The following is a 23,719-nucleotide window of genomic DNA, read 5'->3' as shown; positions in this document are numbered from 1 at the left end:
GTGTAAATCTAACCAAATCTTCTTTGAGACGTGATTCGATAGAAAATTTGCGTTTACATACTTTTTATTCACTACTTTTTGAACGACATTTCCGTCCGAATGGTATAGTTTAGGATAGACTAATAAAAACAAAACAAAGTATACAAGTAACCATATCTTGAGGATATTTACATGAAAAATAAATACAAAAATCGTATGAAAAAAGGGACAGTTGGGTCGATCTATTCACCGACAACGGCAGTTGGTTTATGTTTTAGGATCTAAAACTAAAAAAAGATTTTGAGTTAATCAAGAACCCTAAATCGTCTACAAGGTAATCTATTTAAATTTATCTAAAGCCATACGTTTTTTCAGAATCCATCAGCAACTTTTGATGCTTTGACTTGAGAGCTGTGCTTTACCAAAAATGTAAACCTAAATTACTATTTACTTTCAAGAAAAACTCTTTGTTCTCAGCATATGGATTACTAAAGTCGCACTCACGACGTCCCCAATAGGTAGCACTTACAGCATTGAGTAAGAAATGCTCTTTACTAAATAGATATCTTTTTCCACATTCTTAAACTTTTCAATAACAACTGAACCACATTAAGCCTATGATGCAAACCTAAATCAACATAACATAAAAAGCATAACATTTATTCACAAAAATAAATTTGAAAAATACACATTTGTTTTCCACGTATTCTTATTTCTTTTAGCTTCGATTTTCACCTGCAGAAGTACCGAAAAAGCTACACTATATACCTGGTTGGTAAATATGTATGCTATTTGCAGATGTTATATGTCTTTTGGATAATTTTTTTAAAATCAGTATTAATCATATCATTGTTTCAGTAGAGTCATACTCCGAGGCTTTTACGTGAAGTTACGTGCGTGGCAATCCTTTCGGTAATACACTTTAGTTCATGCTCTACCTTTTGCACCATCCGTCGGATGGAGTCGACATGAAAATTATCGATTCCCTCATACATTTTTCCTTTTAGCCGTAGTTGAACTACTTGCTCACGGAGTGTTTCTCTGTCAGAATTTTTAACTTTTAGAAGGTTTAATGAGGGGGCTAATGGCATCGTTTCATTCCCGTAGTCATTTATCTTCATTTGATGAAGCTCAATTTGGCTAGCTAATTTGGTTAAGTTTTCTTCTAGTTTTTGAATATCGACATCTTTTAAAAGAAGCAAATCATGCTGGATCTCCTTCACTTCATTTTCAATTAGCTCCAGTTCTTCCTTAAGCTGCCCCGTACGTAAAAGCTGTATATCGATTAATAATGCCGTCACTTTATTATCCTGGGATATTAGTAAAGGTTCGTGAGACTTCATTCGCTGCTCTATTTGCGCAAACTCGTCGACATCCTTTTGAGCTGCTGAGGGGAGTAGATTGAATAGAGAAGAAGCAAACTCGTCACTCGACTGACTCGAATTAAGCGGGGGTGTTGATCTCCATGTCGTGTTATTAGTCATGCTGGCAGTCCTAGTAACGTTGGGTAACGATCCTCGAGCCAGACACTTATCCAGGCAAGCCTTGGAAAATTAACAGAGAAAATTGCTTCAATAACTTACGTTTTTTCGCCTATGCTACTTTCAAAACAAATGCTGAATAAGGGAAATATGTTTTGGAATTGCAAGCAGCATTAATATACTATTATCACTGGCACGCAGCATGTATAGATGAGGGGGTTAGGCTCTCATTGCCCAGACTAGATGCAAAATTTAACATGAGCTAATGTAATAGGTCCAATAAAGCTGAATAAGTAATCAGCGGATTGGCGGCATTACTTATCTGTATGTTGTGTACCTTGGAGTGCCAAGAAGAACTAGCTCACTTTAGCACCGTAGAAAACTGAGTCACTAATGTTAACTATCGTATTTATCAGGACCTTGCTTTCAACAACAGCAATTAATACACTAGAATATTTTAATTATATTAAATGAGTCAACGCGGAGTCATTGGGCAAGCGCAAACAATTAAAGGCATCATATGGAGGAACGGACGCAATTGGCGGTTCCGCCAATCCATGATATATCAGCTGGCCCTGGGAGAGGGTAAATTTAAAAGGATTCAATGGCGGAATGTTGAGCCAAGGCTTCTATATTATAAAAACGGCTACACCTAATACAGTGCAATAAAATCATTATCCACGAGATTCTTTTCATAAGCACGATTCTGATTTCAGAAAATGAACTGGACCTACTACAATATTTTATAAAAATAGGTATAACAGTTCGAACCCTATAGACTAGAACTTAATATTCTGGTACAAAATTTAAGCTTTTGCGTAACACAACACGACAAAAAAATATCGGCCTAAGTAAACTACTAAAACTACTACTAGTAAACTAAAGTCTACTTGCCAATTCAGATTCTATGTATATCGTTACCCATCTTTTTATTCTATCTAATCAGATTTGTTATAAAACATTCAGCTATCTTTAAGATTCTACGCTATGGATCCGAGGGCATGATTCAAAATATTAATCATCACAACCTTGGAGGGCTGAAATCAAATGCTTCTAATCAAATAATATTATTTTGTATTTGAGGGGGAGTCTACCAACGATGTCTACGGAGGGAGACCTTTAGAAGCTTCGTCACCACGAGTCTGGGTACATCGCGTACCTTAAGAGTTTTTTAAAAGAATCTAAGTATAATTGGACTTTGTAAGGCGGCCCAGCCCGATCCAGTTTTTAGGACTATGTGACTAATAATAGGGATGTCGCAAAAATTTGTCATCTCGTATGCATGCTAATAAGTTTAATAATAAAATAAACTCAAATGTGAGCACTGCAATCATAATAAAAAAACTGCAGTGAGAAAGATCTGGTTAGCAGAAATATAGCATGATTCGGAAAATTTCGCAAAAACCCCTTGCATCCGTTTGCACTAGAGAATTTCTGTTTGACAAAAGCAAGTCCTCATGCAATTACAGTATATCCACTTGGTGCAACGAAAGCAACCTATAAGCAGGTATCCGAATTAATATTCGGTAATTAGCCTTTTTTTTTACATGAATGTCAGTTATACAAGATAAATATGCAATTCGTACGGACGAAAAGTATTAACAAGACAAATTGTGTTATATCATGACGATAAATTCAATTTAATCGTTTCCATTTTTTATCAGTCAATATGGGTGTCCGGAAAAATGACGGGTCAAATTCTGTCATCTTCTATTTATTGACTCGCAACAGCTTGTAGGGCAGAATACCTTTCGAAGTTCTTCGACAAAACCTGAAATTTTTGCCATCGACCATCACCAGTCATAAGTCGATGCACGTAAGGCTAGCAATAACTTTATTAACGCTGGTTTCGTTTGTTTAATCTTCAGACTAAATGTTTTATCGGTCGTTTCCATGGGAATAGCTTGAAACCTTTAGATTGCAACCGCCACATTCAGCGCGCGCCAATGCTTTTATTCGAAATCTTCTACGACACACCTACTAGTCGTCTTTGTCTTTGTCAAGCTTAAATACGTGAAATTAATTGAGCTCAATTCAAGCTAAATTAGTTATTTCTTGCAAGCTATTCTTCTGAACGACATGAGATTTTGTTTACTTGGAACCAACATTCGTACTTAGAGATATTTATATACGAGAATTGAGAAAGGGAGCATCTTAATTTTTTCTGACTTACAGCTTTTACTTAAAAGCTTTACAACTGATAACTGTGAAGTGCAAATAAACAATGCATCTTTCTTAAATGATTAGATGTTAAAATCCTTCCGTTCTTGCAGCAACTATCACGAGACCATATAAATGTTTTGCATTTTGAATTTTAGCCGTATTAATAGGATGGGATGATATTATAATAAACGTCCACATTATTAGTGAATTAGCTATAGTTGTTTATCTCGTTTATTACTATTATTACATGATGACATATGATGCCTGTTGATATCCTGTCGTCAATAGCTTTTCATCCTTCTAGTAGTCTCTCGGGGCTCTCAGCCTCCAATGTTTTAGTTGGCTCGATCTTTCTTGTGCAGTGTTCTTCGTTTGTCTGCTTTTTTTTTTTTGTTTCTCTAGAAATATCATTTTTCTCACTAAAGCAATCCCAGCTATGAACTTGTGGACATACTGTCACCACACAGCTATCAATTTGTCCTACTGGACCGGTTACGAATAATCTCTCTACTGGTGGCATTTTTGCCCACTCGTTGTTGTGTGAGTGCGCAGATGTTACAGTTATGCTCGAAGATAGTTCGATCACGCATGGACTTCGTGTGAAGCTTTGTGCACTACCATTTGACATACATTTTTATTGAATCATCGTGATATCTTATGTTTATCACGAGTTCCTCTCTACCGAGGGGAGGCTTGCGTTCCTCTTGTATGATATGGCGATTTATGTGTAAGCTATACGGTGACGAAGTCTGGTTTTTACCAGATGGCATGTCGTTTGGTTTTACTAACGAAGACACCACACGGGCAGACAGTGGTAGCAATGAGCAACGAGCAATCTATGGATAAGCCTACAGAGTGTTAAGAATATATTTATTAAAGTATTAATCTGGGAAGGGTCCGATGGGGTCTAAAATTGACTACATGTGAAACACTGATGTTCGACTAGATTTGTTTGAAGTCTTCAAGAAACACTTCAAAACAGAATTTTAGATTATTCCAATCTGTTAGCTAAATGATAGATGAACGTTCGGACTTTCGTCTTACTTAGGTCAAGATTACACTACATTTAATCCTGATGCAAATTGGTCCGATGCATTTACGTGTCTCGTATTGGGCATGGGAATCGCCGCTTAACGACAAGTAGGACAACCGCTTTGAGGACGGCTGCGGTAAGCAGTCTTTTGCTTATTTAGCTGGTCGACACAGGCCATCAATCACATTAAAAAACGTTTTAGCTAGAAAAAATGGGTATTTCGAACTCGCGCATTTGTTCTGCTAATTGAATATGATTTATTTGATAGGATCAATACTTCGGCTTCCTCTCGGCGAGGATGTATACTTTATGTCAACATCCCTTTATCCTACAAATTGTCTAGATAATTTTCGTAACTATATGTATGATCATTTACACCATCATCCTACAGTGCAATGGTAGTTCATCGTCGTGAAATATGAATAGTTTACAGAAAAGGTTGTCGCAAACGCTTCTCTTCACTGCCATCTGTTTGCGGGATGCCTATCGCCCTCACAACTGATCTTCAGAGGATTCTCCAAGGGCTCTTCGAAATAGAAATGCATTCAGTTGATTGCGTGTCCCCGTTCCGCTGCTCTCCGATCCGCTCACGTCGATCTCTAATAATTATAGCCCGTCCATATACTAATAGAGCATCTGCAGCGTTGGCTATCCGAGCCACAGCGAAATCTTACTGACTAAATAACATTGTCGGTGACCGAGTTTATGCCTTTCAACTAGTCGACCCCGTCGTGGTTAGCTATTTAAAAATCTCAATTAATCGCAATATAATTTACTAATAGAGCTGTGTGTTGTTATTAATTACGCCGCTGTTGTTTTTACTTCAGTAACACGCGGACGCTAGATTTTCTCCCGATACGAGAGAATAAGAAAAATTAAACAATGCCAAAAGCTGAAAATGACTATAGCAGAACAATTTGAAATTATTCCTACATCGTTTTGATAACAACTATGGCGATAACACTAAACTTTCATAACAAATCGCCAATAAAATGTGATCATATTTTCAACTAAATTAAGCGTTCTAGTCCTCGAAAAAAACGACATTCATCAGAGAACCGTGTTATGTATCCAACTGTTTCTGTGAGCCTGCTACTTTGAGAATTTATCCGTTTGCGTTGTTATGAGACTTTTTCGTATAACATAATAAAGAATTGAGAATTAAGTCACTTATCATCAAGTGGTGTATTTTTCGTGCAACCCACTTTATTAACATACATTATGGAGGTGTTTTGTGACTGTTTCATTTGATTGACGATCTGTTGAGAAAGGCTTATTCCTGATAACAGCAATATCTATCATAATATGCGTATTATTATTAACAATCATTAATACGGATTCCAACTTTGCAGTATTCCAGCTTCTTTTTTACTGGTGCAGCACTGATAAAGAACTTACTGATTGACTATATCATGTTGCACATCGTTTAATAATGGCCGGTAAAAGGGTTTTAGTTGCGACATTCGTTCGTCTCTCGTATCGTGATCGTGATTTCTTTCAACGTTCGCTAGTATCGCGTAATTTTTTAGCGATAATTATTAATATATTTTTATTGTCATTATTCGATTCGTCATCGTTGTCGTTATGGCAACGAGTATGTTACGTATTACATAGGTATTGCAATCGCGTCAGCGAATTTGCCCGCCTAATTTTAAAAACCCAGTCATACGTATAATACTCGGCTCTAGCGACCGAACAATTTTCCAGCGAGGAATTGCTTACGGCATACAACAGCCGCAGCTAAAGAAGAGGTTATTGCTCATATATGTATGCAACTATAACATGATCAAAAATCAACTCATTTTGTCTAATTCGCTTGCTGCGAGAGTTCGAAATTGAACAAAGGCACCTAAAGACTATGAGTTATATAGAGTATCAGAATTACTGTTATTACGGTTGTGGCAGAGTCGTGTTATGTCCTAACGAATACAAAAGTTGAAAAAATAGTATAATGTGTATTCGTAATCTGTATTAGGATTATATCTAAAGCTGTCGTGTTTTGATCGCTAATTCGTTCGTGTACCATATTGCTCGTCGTCGACCTTGGCCGACTGTCTTAGTTAAATGGCGAACATGGCGACTGATGGGTATTATCTAATTGGAACCGCCATTCACAACTATATATATATATATATATATATATATATATATATATATATATATATGGCAAAGTTTCTTTTGCGGAAGCTTACGGTCACCACCGAGATAATCACATATTAATAATACCTGTGTTGTTTACCTCTGTAAATTTTCGCAAAACGATCTATCCATGTAAACTAGAGTTCTTTTTATTTCTGTTCTTTATGTAAACGTAGTCGTACCTTGTGTAAATCCAACCAACAAAAAGTGCTAAATGAGCTTTGCGTTGTTTATTTTACTATAAATTTGTTCCCTTTCTTAGTTCGGGGGCATACGCCAAGTATTATCACATATGAGTACAATGCTTTATTCCTTTTAGAACATTAATTAATTCTTACGATTAGGATTGTTGTGAATCATCTTCATCATCACTGTCATAATGTTTCTTACGTTAACTTTCAATCTATTTTAGTTTTTGGCCAAAAATTGATGAAAGTCTTCCTCTTGAGGATTTATGCAAGATATTATAAGAAGTGCATCAATCATGCAATGCTAGACTAATAATGCATTATTATTTAGACCCTTATAATGGTGCAGTTGTTGTAAAATGCGTGACGTGTTCCCCATGTTGCGCTATGTATCAATAAAACTATATCCATGATGAGAGCCCGTCTATAAAGGAGCTTGCAGAAAACAGTAAATAAGGTGTCGACAGTGTCCATTTGTTTAAAATAGTGTCATTGAGTGGTCGCAATAAACTCGTCTTTCCAACGGAAGTACAGATTATTCGTTAGGTTGCTTCCACCAACCAACTCTATCGATATATAGGTAAGTTTGTAATACAATGCCCATTTCAGCATTCGCTGACCTTTGACGCGGCTAATGGCTTATTAGCAGCCCATTTTCGCTCCTCGCTTACTCGCTCAAAGCAATCCAGCATAAACACGAACTGAAAAATGCAAATATTTAGGTCAATCAGAAGGAAAGTTTGTCCACGAACGGCTGTATCAACCTGTATGGTCAGAAAATTCGAGCAGAGAATGCTGCATCCAGAGATAAAACAGGTTTGATAGAGAATCTGCGAAAAGCTACATACATACGTAAGTAAGACAATACTTACGTAAGGCGTATATATTTTAATAAGTCTCGGTTTTTTGTCTGGTCGACCGTATTCAAACTGGAATGCCATCCCTTCCGCGTCAGCCTCCCATGACGTAATGTTTTCCCACTCGAACTCAATCACTTGATTCTGTAATGGGCAATAAATAATATTTAAGTAGAAGCATTTTAATATCCGATGAAAAAAACTTTCACCAACATTGTTGTCTTACCCCACAGCAGTTTCGCTCATTGTAGCAAGATATATATATATATATGTACACCATCTGGGCTCAAATTTATCACTGCCGCGACTGCGTGACAACTGCGACTACCCCGGTTGTAAACGTTTTGACTACTTGCACATTGCGTTTCAGTTGATGATATCGTATACGTCACAGCAATGTGTATTGACACTAGGGACTTAGTAACGTTAATATGGACAGCAGCAGCAGCAGAAGACGTTGCGGCCTTTAGGCTCACTTATGTTAAAGCAACATGAAACATAAGTCTCTGCATTATATACAACCGTTAACAAGACCTACCTGAAGTAACCCATCTTCAGCGCAGGCTTGCAATTTGAAGTTCGTCTTTCCCACAGAAGCAACAACGTGGCCTTCTTTGCGAGCGTCACAGGCGCAATGAGGAAATGACACTTCTCCATAGCCTTCTAGAGTCCGAGCCAGCGCTAGATACTCGTCCTGACGAGATGGTGAGTCCTAAAAAAAAACAAGCTTCATAATGTCCGAGAAAATATACACTCTCCGAAAAAGTATTGCTAGATATTTTAATGAAACAGAAATATATCAGGCGAAGTAGAGACAAGTATGTAATTTTTCTGATATTGTAGTGGCTGTGGCTTTCGATGGTATTCCAATACGTAGTTGATCACATAATGACGCTTGCTACTTGTATGCAAAAAGCAAGGAAACATGAGGGCCCATACCTGAAGAGCTTTGAGCTGGTATAGTTGATTTCCCGGCTTGATCTGGCCTTTGTTGACGTCATCCACGGCTTGCCAAAAGAGCCAACTGCGCGCAGTGTCCAAACTTTCCGCCAGTCGTACTTCGAGCTTAAGAGAGAACAACCATTTTCGTACGACTAGACAAGTGGCTGTCGCCGTACTGCACACCGGCCATATTATGGCATTGAAGAAAGAATGTTCCAAAGAAATGTTAAGGTGGTCCGTTTGAGAAATAACATAAAACATTTGGAAAAGCATATCAAATATAGACGAGGATTCGCTTTTTTTTTTTTTTTTTTTTCATGAAACCTGGCTTAATTTGAGTTATACGTCAGTTTATAACCTGCTTTTACATATGTAGACGACGTAACATAGTATAGGCCCGCTTTGTCGTGGAGGGTACGTACCTGTAATTTTGTATATACAAATTGTATGGAAATTCCGATGAAAGCAGTTTACGTTCAAAGCCAAATTCAACAATTTCAAAAAGCGCGAAGTACTTGGCAACATCAATCGAAACGCCGGATTTAGCCATTACCGCGTCATACACTTCTGTTGACTGAGAGTTCTTTCGTACCGAAACCACAACAGTGATACGATCCGGAAGCAGAACCTGACCACGAGCCAAACAAGCAATTTTTTTTTATCAGAGTACAGAAAAGGTGCCGCGACAAAGTACTTGCATAGCTACAGAAAACCCATTTATGATAGATGCTCAGGCGATCGTAATATATATCGAGTATGTTATATAGATGTGTCTTTCAAAATATCTATAAATCTGAACAGTAAACGTATTTACTATTGTAAGAAGATTAAGCTAGCATGATTAAAGTGACAAGCTAAGTACAATAAATTAATGTTTTTACATACCACTCTTAAAAAATATTCCCACAACGTTGACGCACTGCTTGTTAGACTTTTTGGACTAATAAAACGACCTACGCCCAATTCAATCGTTGGTTGCGATTTTTATAGCCGTTACCAGAACCAACACAAGTTTTACCAGAAAATAATATTAGATAGAGTATTTTTCGTATGTGCTTAACCCGGCCTTAACGTTCTAGGTAACTACTTCGATTTACAAGGCGATGATAAAGCAAGCGCGAAAGCTAAAGACCCATCGTCTCAGAAAATTGCATGATTTCTATTGATTCTTTCACTAACAAAGGTATTGACTTAAACAATTTAGGTGTTGTCCGTTAACATTGATGATGAGAATTAAGAAAGTAGGAATTTACACCTATCTATAAATATTAGCGACAAGTTAGCGAATTTTCTAACGGTAGTTTAAAAATTTTACAGAACCTTTCCGTTGTTGTTTTTTTCTTTATTTCATTCTCGAATTACAGTCTTAAGCTCGGGTTAAAATTCGTGTTCGGCAATTATAGCAATACAGTTTCACAAAGAACGTTTGCTAATATTGGTAATATGCTTGTTTCGTCGTACCTTGACGTCAACAATGCAAGCACTGGCTCCATTTTCATCGTCATCAGTTAAAAAATCCTGAACGATATCGTGCTCAGCGATCACCCGAACTGCGCACACCTAAGTAACCATCGTCACGACGTACACGAACGAGAGCAACAAACAAACAAACAAAGAAATAACACGATCACGAGCCATCCATTTACTTGTCCCATCACCATCATCATACCATTTTCTCATAAGATTTTGCGAAGGCAACTTGCGCGGATATTTTTCAATTGAAATTATCTTCATTATACGCAAGCAGCCTTCGTAACCGGGTAAACCGGATTTTTATTACGTGGTTGTCGGTAACACTAGTATTGTTGTATTGTTCAGAGAGATTCAGGCCCTTATTGAGATAAAAAGAATAACTGTAAATGGTTTACGTTGCTCTGCTGGTCGGTCAATTAAATAAAGATGCAAACCTTTTCGAGATATTGTTCTAGTCCGCGTCGACGCGAGTCCAATTGCTGATCGGACAATGCAAAAGGCCATTTTCCAGGCAATTTAGGAAAGGCGAAATCGGGAAACTCTCGTTTAAGGCTAGCATGGAGATTAGCGAATTCCCGATACCGGCGAGAACACAAGTGACGACCTGCCATATAGATGTTGTACACCTGCAAAGAGACAGCTCGTACACCTTAGTCATTTTAGTTTGGACAGGGCCACCACCATCATTTTGATAATGATGCTTAAAATTCTCTATAAAATAATGTTTCAGTGTTCATTTCTGCCCTATTAGATAATATATGCCGGTTCTCTAGGACGTGTCTTAGAAATTTAAGATCACAATTTTAGCTCCGGGATCCTTAAACACACCGTTTATTTTATTTGTCGCCGACACTAAACACATTCGTTATTAAGTAACTATATCACAGCCATTATTATGCTTGTTTTTACTTAGTAATAAGAGCATAATAACTATGTTACAGCCAACGGGAATTTAAAGACATATAAAAGGTTTATATATTTTTAAATTACTGATATTTACCGCTGGTCTAAGTCGTGAAAAATAATAAGCACGGAAAATAGAGTGAGAGGTGAATCGCAACTGCTTCTGTTAACCATAGAAAGAAAATTTGATATATTTCACAGTGTTCTCATTTCATCAAGCCCGAGCAAATGCAACCGTGACACTTAACCTTTAGCAAATCTGGACAGCAACTTCGATTCGACATGTCAACAAAACTCAATGTACCTTTAAATAAATTACTTCGACTAAGCCTGAGCTGCAGTATAGGAAAATGTTCCTTCTCCTACAAAGGGTCAAGAAAAAGACAGGTCCAGCAAAATATTGTCAATAATGTAACTTTTTCTACTGGCTGTTAGCAAAAGACGAAAGGATAAAATAGCTCTAAAGATACGGAAGGTATTTGATGTGGTATTTGTTGTCGTTTGTTCAACTATGGCTTTTTTTTTTCAATAATTTTATTTTTAGTTATTTTTCTATTTGTGACGACCAGATATTAAACAATAAGTCACAGATAGTATTTACTGTAAAGTCAAATTATCCCATACATGATAGCTGCTATGAAGTAGCTTAAATTTATTTTTTTTTCGTCAGTGGTGTAATCGAAACAGATAGTTCGCAACTGTTTGCGCAACTTACCGCATATTTTTCAGTGGTCGCACTTGAACCACGCTGGGGTTCACTCCAGGAGTAATCGGGTATTGAGATTGGCAGAGATCGCTTTTCTGAGTAATCGACATAAGAGATACCCCCGCAGTCTTCATGAGGTTCAAGTCGTTCGGCCTCTGCCGCTGTTACCGAAATGACCGTAAGCCGAAGTTTGTCACCACCGCTTTTTATTAGGTCAACCACTTGTTTATGTGTTGCGCCTTCTACGTTCACTCCATTTCTACAACAAAAAATGAAATACTTCTGTTACAGACAGTATGTACTATGATTATGGTTTGGACCTTAGTTTACCCTTGGTTTTATAATAAACTATAATAACAATAATTTTGAAGATAACCTGTCAGCTATGCGTACATGAAGAGTATTTTCCGTAAAGAATTGAACACTTATATACTCTCTGCAGTGCTCTTTTTATCCTACACAGAACTCAATTGTCTAATGTGCTCCTAAAAATTAGTCTTGTATTACCTTTCGATCGCTTTTTGTTCAATGTCAAGGCCTTTCTACATCTTTGTGTAATACGTTAGGAGAAACTTTGGTCGTTATATAAAATCAGCAACCTTGAATAGACGAATCGACTAACATATGTCAGTGACCGGTCAGCGACATACAGCATATTACGGGTCGCAATTCTGCCACTTGTCCTGAATCTCATTCCCTTGGCTTTGGTTAGCTTGTTGGTCCTAAGACAAGGTAATGTAACCTCGTTAGGAGGTGCCACACCGCGGGAAGTGACTAGCCTCCGCAAGATACCCAAACCGTTTGCATAGACAAAAACCTGCACCAAATTTCTAAGCCCGCGAACCTTGTCGGAAAGGTTCTAGAGTAAGCAAGTCTGTGAAAAGAAGAGGGCTTGAGTATTCGCCCTGGGCCACATCTGCAGTCTAGTGCTGGCATTTCCGAGATTTCACCCTCAAATGTAACCCTCTGTTCCTGGAGTATCGCTACCACTAGCTGAGCACGTTTGCGGGAACACCAACGTCGGCGAGGGTACTTAAGACCGAATTCTTGAAGGCTGACTCGAATGCAGTTTTGAAGTCTACAAACACTATGTATGTGTTCCTGTGATGGTGTATAGAGCAGAATGGCTGCATGCTAAACTTGAGAAGCACATAGTGGTCGGGGTTCGAACCCGGGCGTGGACACTTTCTTTCGTACTGGAAGTCAACTGTCTAATGGAACGCTTAATGGCGGAACCGGACGTAGCACTCCTAAGTACATCACTTAGGTGCATTGCCGAGGGCTACCTAAAACTGATTTAATATTGGCAGGTTGGATCTTGCATGCCGTTTTGGTCGAATCCGCTCTCCTGAATCCATATTGCTATTTTTTAGTGTACTCACAGTTTCCACATATACGTTCAGTCTCCTTGCCAGCAGGTAGGAAAGAAATTTATACTAAACGCTTTACTTCGCGACACCCAGGCCACGACGTTGGTCGGCCTAAGTCGCCTTTGCCTTTTGGGATAACGAAAGGCATTGTATTCCGCCAGTTCGGGAAAGGTGGCTCAGAACGAAGACATTACTTGAACAAAGCGGCCCAATACTCCACGGCTGCCTTGGGGTATTTATCCTTGTCCTGTCCCGCTGTCTTTATCGAGCGAAAACTCTCGAACGCCTGAGTCACTTCTATGACGAGGAACTCCTGTTCCAGCGTTTCGCGTTCCCCGTTGTCGCGTTGCCCGACGCTGCTCTAAGCGGTGGGAGCCCCTGAGGTACAGGGTTACCAGATGGTCCATGAACGTTGATCAGGCAGTGGGACACGATGTATGCTTGCGAAAGTTAAGCCATTGATATTGCTGATGCTCGGCGTCTCTTATGGTAATAGCCTCCTGCTGTTTCAGGTATTTCTCTCGCTGGGCGGCATACGGCTTTCGACAGAGCAATTTGAACATTGGGGCTCATGGCCCTGTAGCCGATCGTGGCATTAGGCAATTTTGCTATTCGTTGTAGCCTAAAGATATCCTTGGGACGGCAGGCGGGATGGCGATTGTAACCTCAAACCATAGCCGATGTTTGCTTGGGCAGGCTAAATAAAGCAAAGACTGCAGAATTTCGATCAGATGACGCGGATAGACCTCAACATCAATCGAGTTTGTATCCATATTATGCATACATATTGTAGATTACGCATGCACATATATCACACAGCAATATTTACTCATTTTGGAGAAGATCGATACTGGCCGATCACATACGAAGCCAGGAGCTTTGAAAGCTGCGCCGCCTATAACAACCATTAATTATTATTATTATCATTATTATTAATGCAACCATGATTAAGCGCTGAACTTTCAGCCTGTGACATGTGCAAAGGTTACATGATAAAGTGTAGTTAAAGGATACATTAACTTATACACACTGACTGTGATCTCCTAAACATTTCCAACTGTTACCTAAGATATATATTAAGCCACAATCAATTACAAACGCAATAAATCGCTATTAACTAGGGGTATAATTTAGTTGCCTACAAAAACATGGGGCATTCATATATGCCTTGACATGATGCAAAACCTTGACGTGATTCCTTTCTGAAAGCAAAGAGCTAACAAATTAGACTTGATTAGTAGAGCGTTGATCAACACAGAAGGGAGAAATGCACGAGGCAGGACGTTCCCATCGTTCAGTATCTATTATTCACGAGTATTAGGTTGAAGACACATAACGACGAGTGACATAAAAATTTTCGATAGTCGAAACTATATACTATTAACAGTAATACTAAACACTTTCTCAGAAAAATAATAATATTTGATCCAACAAGAGATCGCATTTTCTGAAAGGTACATGCTGATCCATAGCGCACCGCTAAAACTGCTGCGGTATTAAGACTTCAGGTCAAACAATGTTAAAGAGAGATGCACTAAACAATTGTACCGCGAAATAAAAGTCAATAATTGATTATGTTAATTTGTTGTAATTAATACGTGTTATACCATTTAAAGTCTTTAATGTTTTTTGCCAATTATGGCATCCTCTCACTGCACTGAACCAAACACACTGTACCCCAATTAGAGATACCTGTTTGTACACCGCGTTGATTTCGATACCTAAAATTAAAAGCGACATTAAATTTAAAAATTCCATAGAAACGTCAGAAAGTGATCAAATGAATAGAAGCAAAGCAGTGCTTAGTCGAATTTCCCTTGAGAAAGTTTCATGGCAAGAAAGAGCTCTTTCGGAAACTGTTGAGAACACCAAACAGCTTCTATATTCGGATCTATCATAAATTTTCAATCGTTGCGCAGATAAAGAATTAAGCAATCATGTTAAATTTGGAGGGTCTTTTTATATTATCAGCGTAAAATAGACTTCTCTGGCTATTTCGTTTTCGCCATAGCTTCTTTTAGATAAATCAAACACATATATATATATATATATATATATATATATAATAAGGTGTTCATCTATGTACCTGTACACGGTCTTTAAGCTTTATGTATCCAGGGACGTTCAATTTGCCTTGCGTAACAAACGCGCCCTTCATTTATCCAAAAAATAGCACCGGTATTTGTACCGATACTATAAAAACCTGACTTTCATTGTATCCTACAAAAAATTCAGTGCAATTTTTTTTCTAGTGTCGAAACGATGATATTCTTAGCTAGTAACTAATTAGCTAAGATATTGTTGAATATTTAACAAGTAGAGAATACAAACGCGTAATTTTAATATTTATTTTGAAGAAGAATATTTCATACTCGTATAGTTTTTCGGTAAGTTATGGTTTTGCATTTGTCCTTAAAATGTTGCATCTTTACTCCTTGACACAACTGGACTTAAATGATTTTTTAGGGAAAATATATATCGTCATCTTAAAGACAATTTAAAAAGTTAAATTGTGAAACATGACTTTTTATGACTTCTTTCTATGAAAATGAAAGCAAGCAAACGATAGTAGATACTGCAGAACAACTTCCTACGCTAAGAGCGAACTGAGCCTTCGTTTTATCTCTACAGTCGTAAAAAGACTGTTACCAATGAAAGATCCTTAGAACTCAAATCCATTGCCTTCGAATTTACCCATTTAATTTAAAAGAACCTTGTAAGAATTTAAAATAATTGATGATAAAAAATACTATTGGATTAGTAAAATCACAGAGTTCGTTATAAATTTGTCAATCCGATCTACGGTTTGCTTAACATGACTTTTACATCGAATGCCATTTTTTTTGGATACATGAGACTATCAACAGAATTCTCGCGGTTAGTTTAAACTTTTTTTCTGGCATATTAAATATTTGTCTACAGGTAGCCAAGGTTTTCTGAATCCTGCATCTAGTGCCGCTGTAGGCAGTCCATCAAAAGGTTGAACTTCAGCACGAAACATGTCTACGCAGAGATTCGGCTCAAAATTCTTACGTATTCCTCATGTTTACTAAGCAAACGCGTTACCCGTTTCGCCATACTATGCATTATTAGCCTAGTGCTACCTTACATGCTACTTGCAATTTCATTTTTTGCTCTCCAATTTGCTGTGCAGCCAATGACAATTTTGTTCCAATTTTCACCTTAAAATTGATGTTTTAGATTCTAAAGGATTGTGTTCTCAACGCCTTACTTCAACGAAATCGGTAGCGTACTAGTTTTCCGGGGTATATTTGCCGCGCCCAACGCGAATGAAAGAATTTCTCTAAGATGGTTTGCTAGTTAAAGAAAAACATCTTAGACCCGGAAAAGGCATTTTGCTCATGTCGGTTCTTTGGAGATCGATTGAGGGGGCCAGGAGTACCTTTTTGAGACGGAGAAAGATTGTTGTCGGATTATCCGATCCGAATTACCAACCCGAGTTTTTAATAAATGCTCTCGAATGACGATGCTTCATTCTGCTTATGGGTGTAGTCCATCTTTCAGCCAACTCTTGACTTGTTTGTATGAAGGTTGACACGAGCTGACCGCGTTAAATTGAGTCCTAAGTGCCACCTTTGGCCGCTAGAAAGAGCGCTCCCAGCTATAAAATAGTCGCCATCGGTGACGAGAATATTTAGAGGTAAGGGAGAAGGATCCCAAAGAGGATACTTGAAAATGCATCTCAATAGTGGTTTTCTGACCACTATGGTAGTGCCTCACAACACTTCGGTATTGAAAAAAGAAAACTGTAGGCAACATTTCAGGAAATGTTCGCTTAAGTTTAAGTCCTTTATATGCTATTTCAGCTTTGATTGCTATTGCATACTTAAAATCATTCACAATCAGATTTTGCAATTGTTTGTGCATCAAAATAACTATCACTGACTTCTTGCCTACTTCCTGTTATTATTGTCTTGGCTTCAAAAAAATCACCAGGTAGTAAAAACATATGGTCGTTTAAACCGTGCGCTGCTTCAAGTTTGCACCGTACTAACCCACATCTGAGTGTCAACACAGTTATAGGGTAGAGAGATTAGATGCCTTATCATTCACTACCTATCCTAACACTTTCTGAAAGTACAACTCCTAAAATAGTATTACCATACATTCGCACTTCGAATAAATTCAAGGTTGAACCTGTTTATATTCACTTTTTAAGAATGTTCGCTCCCGTTCACCCTGTTACCCCCACTGTTAACTTTTAGGTCCTTCCTATTTTGTTTGTAGGCCCCTTCTTTGTGCGTTCCACTAATTGGCTTCCTTATCTACTTTATAAGCTTACTAGAGCCATATAAGATTCAAGATTTACAGAAGATGATAACACGAACATTTTTTCTACCTGGTGAAATCCTTACCGATATTTAATAGCTTTTTGGCCAGAGCATTGTCGAAAATGCACTTTTTATGTTATGAACTCAGGAAAAGGCGCGACCTGAACTGCTGGTAGCACCTCTTTGAGTGCGCTGCCGTAATAACCATAAATAATCGACGATCGCTGGTTCAAATTTCAGCGCTGGCAAATGGCTACTATGCCGTTTTTGTTAAAGGAAGAATCAAAGGAGTCCAACAAGACCAATTCTGATCTAACCTTCCAGTAAGAACAAGGCTCTTTGATGCAGCAACGAAAAATTTTGATTTCGGGGAATTTATTACACAACAGAAGTAGCCAAAGACGTCAACAAGATTTAAGCTGATATCATATTCATCGTAGAACAAAATTGTAATAAACAGCCTAGCCAATGGCTAACAGCAGATGCATAGTACTTGATTAATGAAAACAATTTAGCAGAAGAACTGCGAAAACTTGTTTCCCCCACCTCTTATACACAGCTTCAGTTCAGTTCCTTCTTTTCTACACGCCCAGTACCTTTAATATATGAATATGAATGCTGAAACTTTGGTTTTATCCATAAGCCGTCTCATGTAGGTCATCCACGATTTAGCTTTCTTCCCTCTCCTATGTTTCTGTAATCAATAAACACATCTAGATTGGAGTTGTACGAAACAATGTTGCAACGAAAAGGCTCGATTTAGCATCAAGCCCCTTCAATCAAGACTTGGTCAAGCATACGAGTGATATTAGGAAACAACTCGGGATAAGCACGAATGGCACTACGTGCCAAAATCCTCTTGACTTACGGTATTCGTCTTTGATAAGTGCGACTCACATCGGCAGATGTGAGAAGCTTATATCACTTAGGTCTAATCGCGAACAGTCGTCACTCTAGTCAAATATAGAACGAATATCCTAGCAAACAATTGAGCACAGATATAAACGGGTGCCACTCAACCAGCTAGCCAACTAGATGCTCAGTTGTCAGTTTTTCAGTCAATTTTACATTTGCCACCTAGAACGTTAACGTAACAGCTAAGTTACTTTGAAAGTTTTTTTACAATGGTCGAAAGTAAAATGTATGCCCACATTCGTGGAATATAGCAGAGTTTGTTATAACGTTTCCATTCTAAAAGCGAGACCAAGGTGTTGCACATGAGTGCTGCTAAGTAACACCGCCGAACCATCTCGACAGTGTCGCCGTCTACTGAAGGAGCGAGCAATTATAGAAGGATTGGTCCGTCACGCGGCCTTTGATGGTTAGCCAGCGCAACGGTGCCGGAGTAACTGACCAATCTCGACCAAAGAAAAGATAACGCCTCTCTTTGCCCGACGGCCGCGCCAGCAACAACGACAGATGTAATCGCAGCAGTTAAACGACAAGATGATCATCATGTTGCGTTCCCGCTGCTGTTGCCCATTTCACGAACGGATAAACGACAGCACGCCGACCCTGGGGAAGAGAGGAGCAATCGTCTGAGGGATACGGGACGAGGAGGAAGAGGAGACCAAATGGATCGCAAATGGCAATAGCACTAATGTTAGTAGTCATAGTAAAACAGATTAGAAGGGCTGAGGCGAGACCAAACGAGGCAGGCAGTTAGTCAGCGGCAGCGGTTGTCTGGCTAGATATAATGGATGGTGGATGATGGCTGCTCCTAAACGAGTGCACGGTGCTTGAGGACGTTCGACTGTCATTCTCCCCGCCGCCTTGACCCCCCGATAATAACACTATAGCCAGTAGCGTTGGCAATGAAAAACCACAATTGACTTTCAGGCTAATTGGCCGTATGGCCACTGGTGCACGTGGTTATCAAGACTGATTCAGAAATCTATCAAAAATAATTAAACGGGTGAGTGTTTTGGGTGAAAGATGAAAGATGGCTTAGTAGATGGGGTAGCTGATTAGATATTTTAGAAACTTGAAAAGAAAAAGAATGGTAACAATTGTAAAAATGACCAAACTCTGATCAAAACAGGTGAAGACTTATAAATTCTGTAAGTTCATGGCTAAGAGAGCTTAAATTGCGCGTCCGGGTAAGGATCACACCGTGGACGTAAAGTTCACTTTTCTCGATCATAAAACTCTACTATTATTAAAAAATAAAGGTAGTACAAAAACGATTTAAAAAGCTATTAAACCAAATGCTCAATAAAATAAGGAATAACAACACTATATAATCCAACCTGAAGACGGAATCCATCTAAAAATATCTGACCTAAACCTTCGCTGCGGCCGGAGGAGCCTAATTTCTAAAGCGAGTTGCTTGTTTTAACAAATTAATGGAATGGCGGATTCGCAGAAAAATATTTAAATTGTAACACATACATGTTGCTATTCAAACCGTACTTTTCTGTATTCTGATTTCAGAGTCGATGGAGCTCGCGCAGAAATTACAATGCATTTATAAAAAGTCTTAATAGAGCGGCGTGATACTGTAGGAAAAGATCACAGCGTTGTTCTGACGTAAACGATTGTTCCATAGACTCTCCGTAGATTGAATAGATTGGAAAGAGCAGACCTTTTACGTCGCCCTCAATTCCGCTACAATATTGCCGCTTTTCAAATGGTACACCGTTGAAATGAAATAATTTTGTTCTAGTAAACTAGTAGCATACTGTATCAGTATCGTGACCATATACAGCCGTGCTTGGAGTATCGATAACTACTTTTTCCTTACTACTCAGTGTGGTGATTTCAAAACCACTCCCTTCCCTTGACTATGCCCGTGCTCAAGGCTTATTCAATAATACATCTATTATATGTATTGTACGTGTACATATTTGAATTTCTGTCGACTCGAATGCGACATCGTCATTGCTAACTAAAGATACGCCGAGAATCCCTACAGTATTTACTACAACTTACACTTCGAGTATCCGGTCGCCTCGTCGTATTCCGGCCTTCTCCGCTGCACCGCCGTCTAATACGGCACTGACGTGCTGGAGAGGAGCGTAGAGTTCACCGTTAATCGACTTGAGTGGGCCTCCCTCGCTAACCTGGCCTCGCACGTTGAAACCAAATCCCGTCTCGGACTTGACCACTGTTACCACTCGTGGCCCACAGAGCGCAGGGTCGCCCGCCATTTCACCCCTGCTTACCGATACTCTCTGGGCGGAACCGACTCTGCACTGTGTCACTCACAGCTGGCCGATAATGACACCACACGAGCGCTCACTCAGTATAGCCGCCAGTAAAAGCGACAGACATTTCAGCGCGGTGCAGGCATACGCTACGCCAGAGGATATTCTAGTTTTTCGTTTGTCGAGCTCAAACAAAACCGCCGAGCATTGAGATTGCCACACCGCACTCTACCGCAAGCAAAAAAAAACAAGCACAGAGAACCCGCACCACACAGAACAGAGGTATACACAACGTCGTCGTCTTCTTCTTCCTCGTAATAACAGACACGGGTGAGCACTTGTGCCACCCAACACCAATAGCAACGGCAACGACGATGACTTCGTCGTACTGCTCCAACTAATGCAGCTTCCTCTTATTGTCAACCTTGCAGTAGCGCGACTTATCTGTAGTTCCGTCGAGTTCACGCTAGCGCGCGGACATGCGGAGGGTGCAACGGCGGGCCGGCAAAAGAATTGGGAAAGGCGGCCAAACCGATGAAAAGGCTTGGGAGGGTGTTAACGCGAAATGGCAAGGAAACAATGGAATACCGCGTAGGGGAGTAGTGTAATGAATTATGATGATTTGTGACGGAGAGAGTCATCCTTTATCAAGAAGGTCGAAAAATCTCATGCACTGCTTGCACTCTGATGGTCACGCTGCGTCGCATCACAGCAAAATAAATTGTCATTCAAAATTGTTGACGTTCTACAGAATCTTAGAAAAGAAATTAATGGATAAGCCTGTTGTAGTGATGCAAGCGTCTTCAAAGACAAAGTAACACCTTCAGTAATATGGTAGAAATGCAAGTTTATCATTTTATAAAAGATCGAGTAAAAAAGCATGATTAAAGTCTCAACGACGTTCATAGGCTATCGGAAACGTGCAAATGAAAAGAACCGCAAAGTGAAATATAATGAGAAGCTAAAGCAAATAGTAGCTTTCCACACACTGCGTCTTTGAGAAAACACTTATACACTTGATAAGTAATTATTCTCGTGACGTGTAGCAATCGTACAAACCGACGCACACATAAATGCATAGCACGGGGGGTAGTAAGTAAAACTACAGGAGTTGAAGCAATAACTATCAGTACTTTCGAAAAAGAAGCTATTCACTTATTAAAAAATGATAGCAGCGGGCGTATGGGTCTAGTCAATAATGGAAAAGCCCATCTGATGACTAAAACGCAGCATTATACACCCAAACTTCACTCAGGCTGGATGAAAAATAATTTGAAGTTGAAAAATGCTTAACTCATAAATAGAGTAATAATAAAGACCGGTGCGAAAACAGCTAAAGTTTCGCAAAACAGGATAATGTGACCCGAATAAACCATATAATAAACGTCAAACTTAACGAGGCAAAGGATTAACACACATAATGAATATGGTAAGGACACGAAGAGCTCTAGTGAAGAAAATAAACTCAACAAGATCGTCTAGATTGAAGACAAGTGTTATCTAATTGGGTACGAAGCGAAGATACGGTTTCTAAAGTGGCTGTTAAATTAGCGATATGCGTTGCGATTGCTCTGTAATTGATATTACTGTATTAGTAAAAATAAGAAAAGCAAACCAGAGACAGGACAATTAAGAGACTAAGTGGTTCGCATTGATCCTATGCGATGAATGATGATCCTATGAGTTGTGCGTTATGTTGTACATTATCACTGTAAAAATTTCATCTAATGTCGTTGTCATCAAGCCGAAAGTACGTATCTCTTGTTCGAATGAAACGCTCATGAAGAAAATAAATCGGTCAGATTTTTCCGTTATTAGTGTTTAGATATATTGAAAACGAATTAACAAGACGCTAAGTTTATCAGCAATTGCAAAGAAACTCGAATGTTTTTGAGTATAAGTAGTGTCGTTATTATTTGTGAACAATGATTTAAATTAAGCACAGAAGGTAGAAATAAGAAATTGCCTGAGAAATCTGCGAGAAGTGAAAAATGTTAGCAACTGAGTTAGACCGGTCTTTCGGATAACTACGCGTGCTACGGAAGGATGTTCGAGCAGCGGACGCAAAATAAGTAACAACTCTAACATTAAGAAGGTACGGGTAAAACGTATAAAAAAAAAGGTTAGTTGTGTTGACCTGTTCATAAATAACTCTTATGAATAGTTGAATAAGCGTTAACCGATATAATCGGATCAATCTAATTACAGGCCGGTTTCCCTTCGCTCACCCATTGAACAGCCTTCCGTAGTTATGGAGTTGGTCGAGTGCTAAAAAAAGCCTAGCTTATATAAAATAGCGAATATGAAAGTAGAGAAAGGCGTGCTGGATTCTCCCGCTACGTTAACATCAGGTGCATCTCGTCTTCCTTGGGAATAACAACGACTCTGTATGACAATGCTCTGAAGCGTGCAATAAATAAAGTCGAAAATTTACGTGCATATAAGTATAAAACAAAGGGGACTGCAGAACCGATAAGAATAGAACGGCATCGGGCTGCTACCTAAACAGTTAGTCGGCGCAGAAAGTTTCACGTAAAGAGCAAGCCGTGTTGATGAAAATGACAGACAGAGGGCATGGTATAATAGATATTAGTTAGTATAACCGGGGAATTAGCAGACAAAAACATACAACAATCTAGGTAAGGTTTTGAATCGATGAACTAAGAAATGACAAGCGCTGTAATTCATGCGCTGAGTAGAAGGCAGCAGATCTGTGGCTCATAAACGTAAGTCATGAAGTCGGCAAAAAGAGCAGTATCTTCTGGTTTCTTTTTTTCACAGTAAGCATCAAACAATATGGAAACTGAGTTCAAAAGATGCCCTGACTCTAAATGTGGTGGAGCGAAGTTTGCATAATAGTAACATGCCATGTGTTTAAGTTTGGGCATCTGCACATAGTATCTAGTACAAATTGAGGCCTTTCGCAAGAGAACTTTTCTTCCCAAGGAGGCAAAAGAGAAATAAAGGATACACATTTTGATGGCCTTTGCTGCACGACGACGAGGCTTTTGTAGTATAATATACAGGATTATAGATGCCTATATGCT

The 23,719-nt window shown here is 38.9% G+C and overlaps 1 protein-coding gene across 3 annotated transcripts in view; it reads right to left on the bottom strand.

The window, feature by feature from the left end:
- Nucleotides 1-618: 618 nt before the first annotated feature.
- The window catches only part of Snx27 (sorting nexin 27), a 34,409-nt gene continuing 11,308 nt past the window's right edge, over nucleotides 619-23,719 (bottom strand). Inside the window, exons 1-10 of one of the 3 annotated variants that reach the window (XM_086975696.1) lie at nucleotides 20,458-21,186; nucleotides 11,874-12,123; nucleotides 10,690-10,881; nucleotides 10,244-10,342; nucleotides 9,205-9,410; nucleotides 8,780-8,957; nucleotides 8,379-8,552; nucleotides 7,856-7,984; nucleotides 1,779-7,684; nucleotides 619-1,523 (exon numbers count right to left, since the gene is read on the bottom strand). In XM_086975696.1, the coding sequence (XP_086831822.1) occupies nucleotides 7,589-7,684; nucleotides 7,856-7,984; nucleotides 8,379-8,552; nucleotides 8,780-8,957; nucleotides 9,205-9,410; nucleotides 10,244-10,342; nucleotides 10,690-10,881; nucleotides 11,874-12,123; nucleotides 20,458-20,675 (1,542 nt within the window). In that variant the 5' untranslated portion in view covers nucleotides 20,676-21,186 and the 3' untranslated portion in view covers nucleotides 619-1,523; nucleotides 1,779-7,588. Of the gene's footprint in view, nucleotides 1,524-1,778; nucleotides 7,685-7,855; nucleotides 7,985-8,378; nucleotides 8,553-8,779; nucleotides 8,958-9,204; nucleotides 9,411-10,243; nucleotides 10,343-10,689; nucleotides 10,882-11,873; nucleotides 12,124-20,457; nucleotides 21,187-23,719 lie in introns of those variants that run through there. The other 2 variants (XM_086975695.1, XM_086975697.1) reach the window with 2 other exon arrangements.

The sequence above is a fragment of the Varroa destructor genome, unplaced genomic scaffold (genome assembly GCF_002443255.2).
Source record: "Varroa destructor unplaced genomic scaffold, Vdes_3.0 BEIS01000007.1, whole genome shotgun sequence".
In the NCBI taxonomy this organism is placed as follows: domain Eukaryota; kingdom Metazoa; phylum Arthropoda; class Arachnida; order Mesostigmata; family Varroidae; genus Varroa; species Varroa destructor.
Note: the sequence above shows the minus strand (reverse complement) of the source record. Positions and strands in the feature narration are given on the sequence as shown.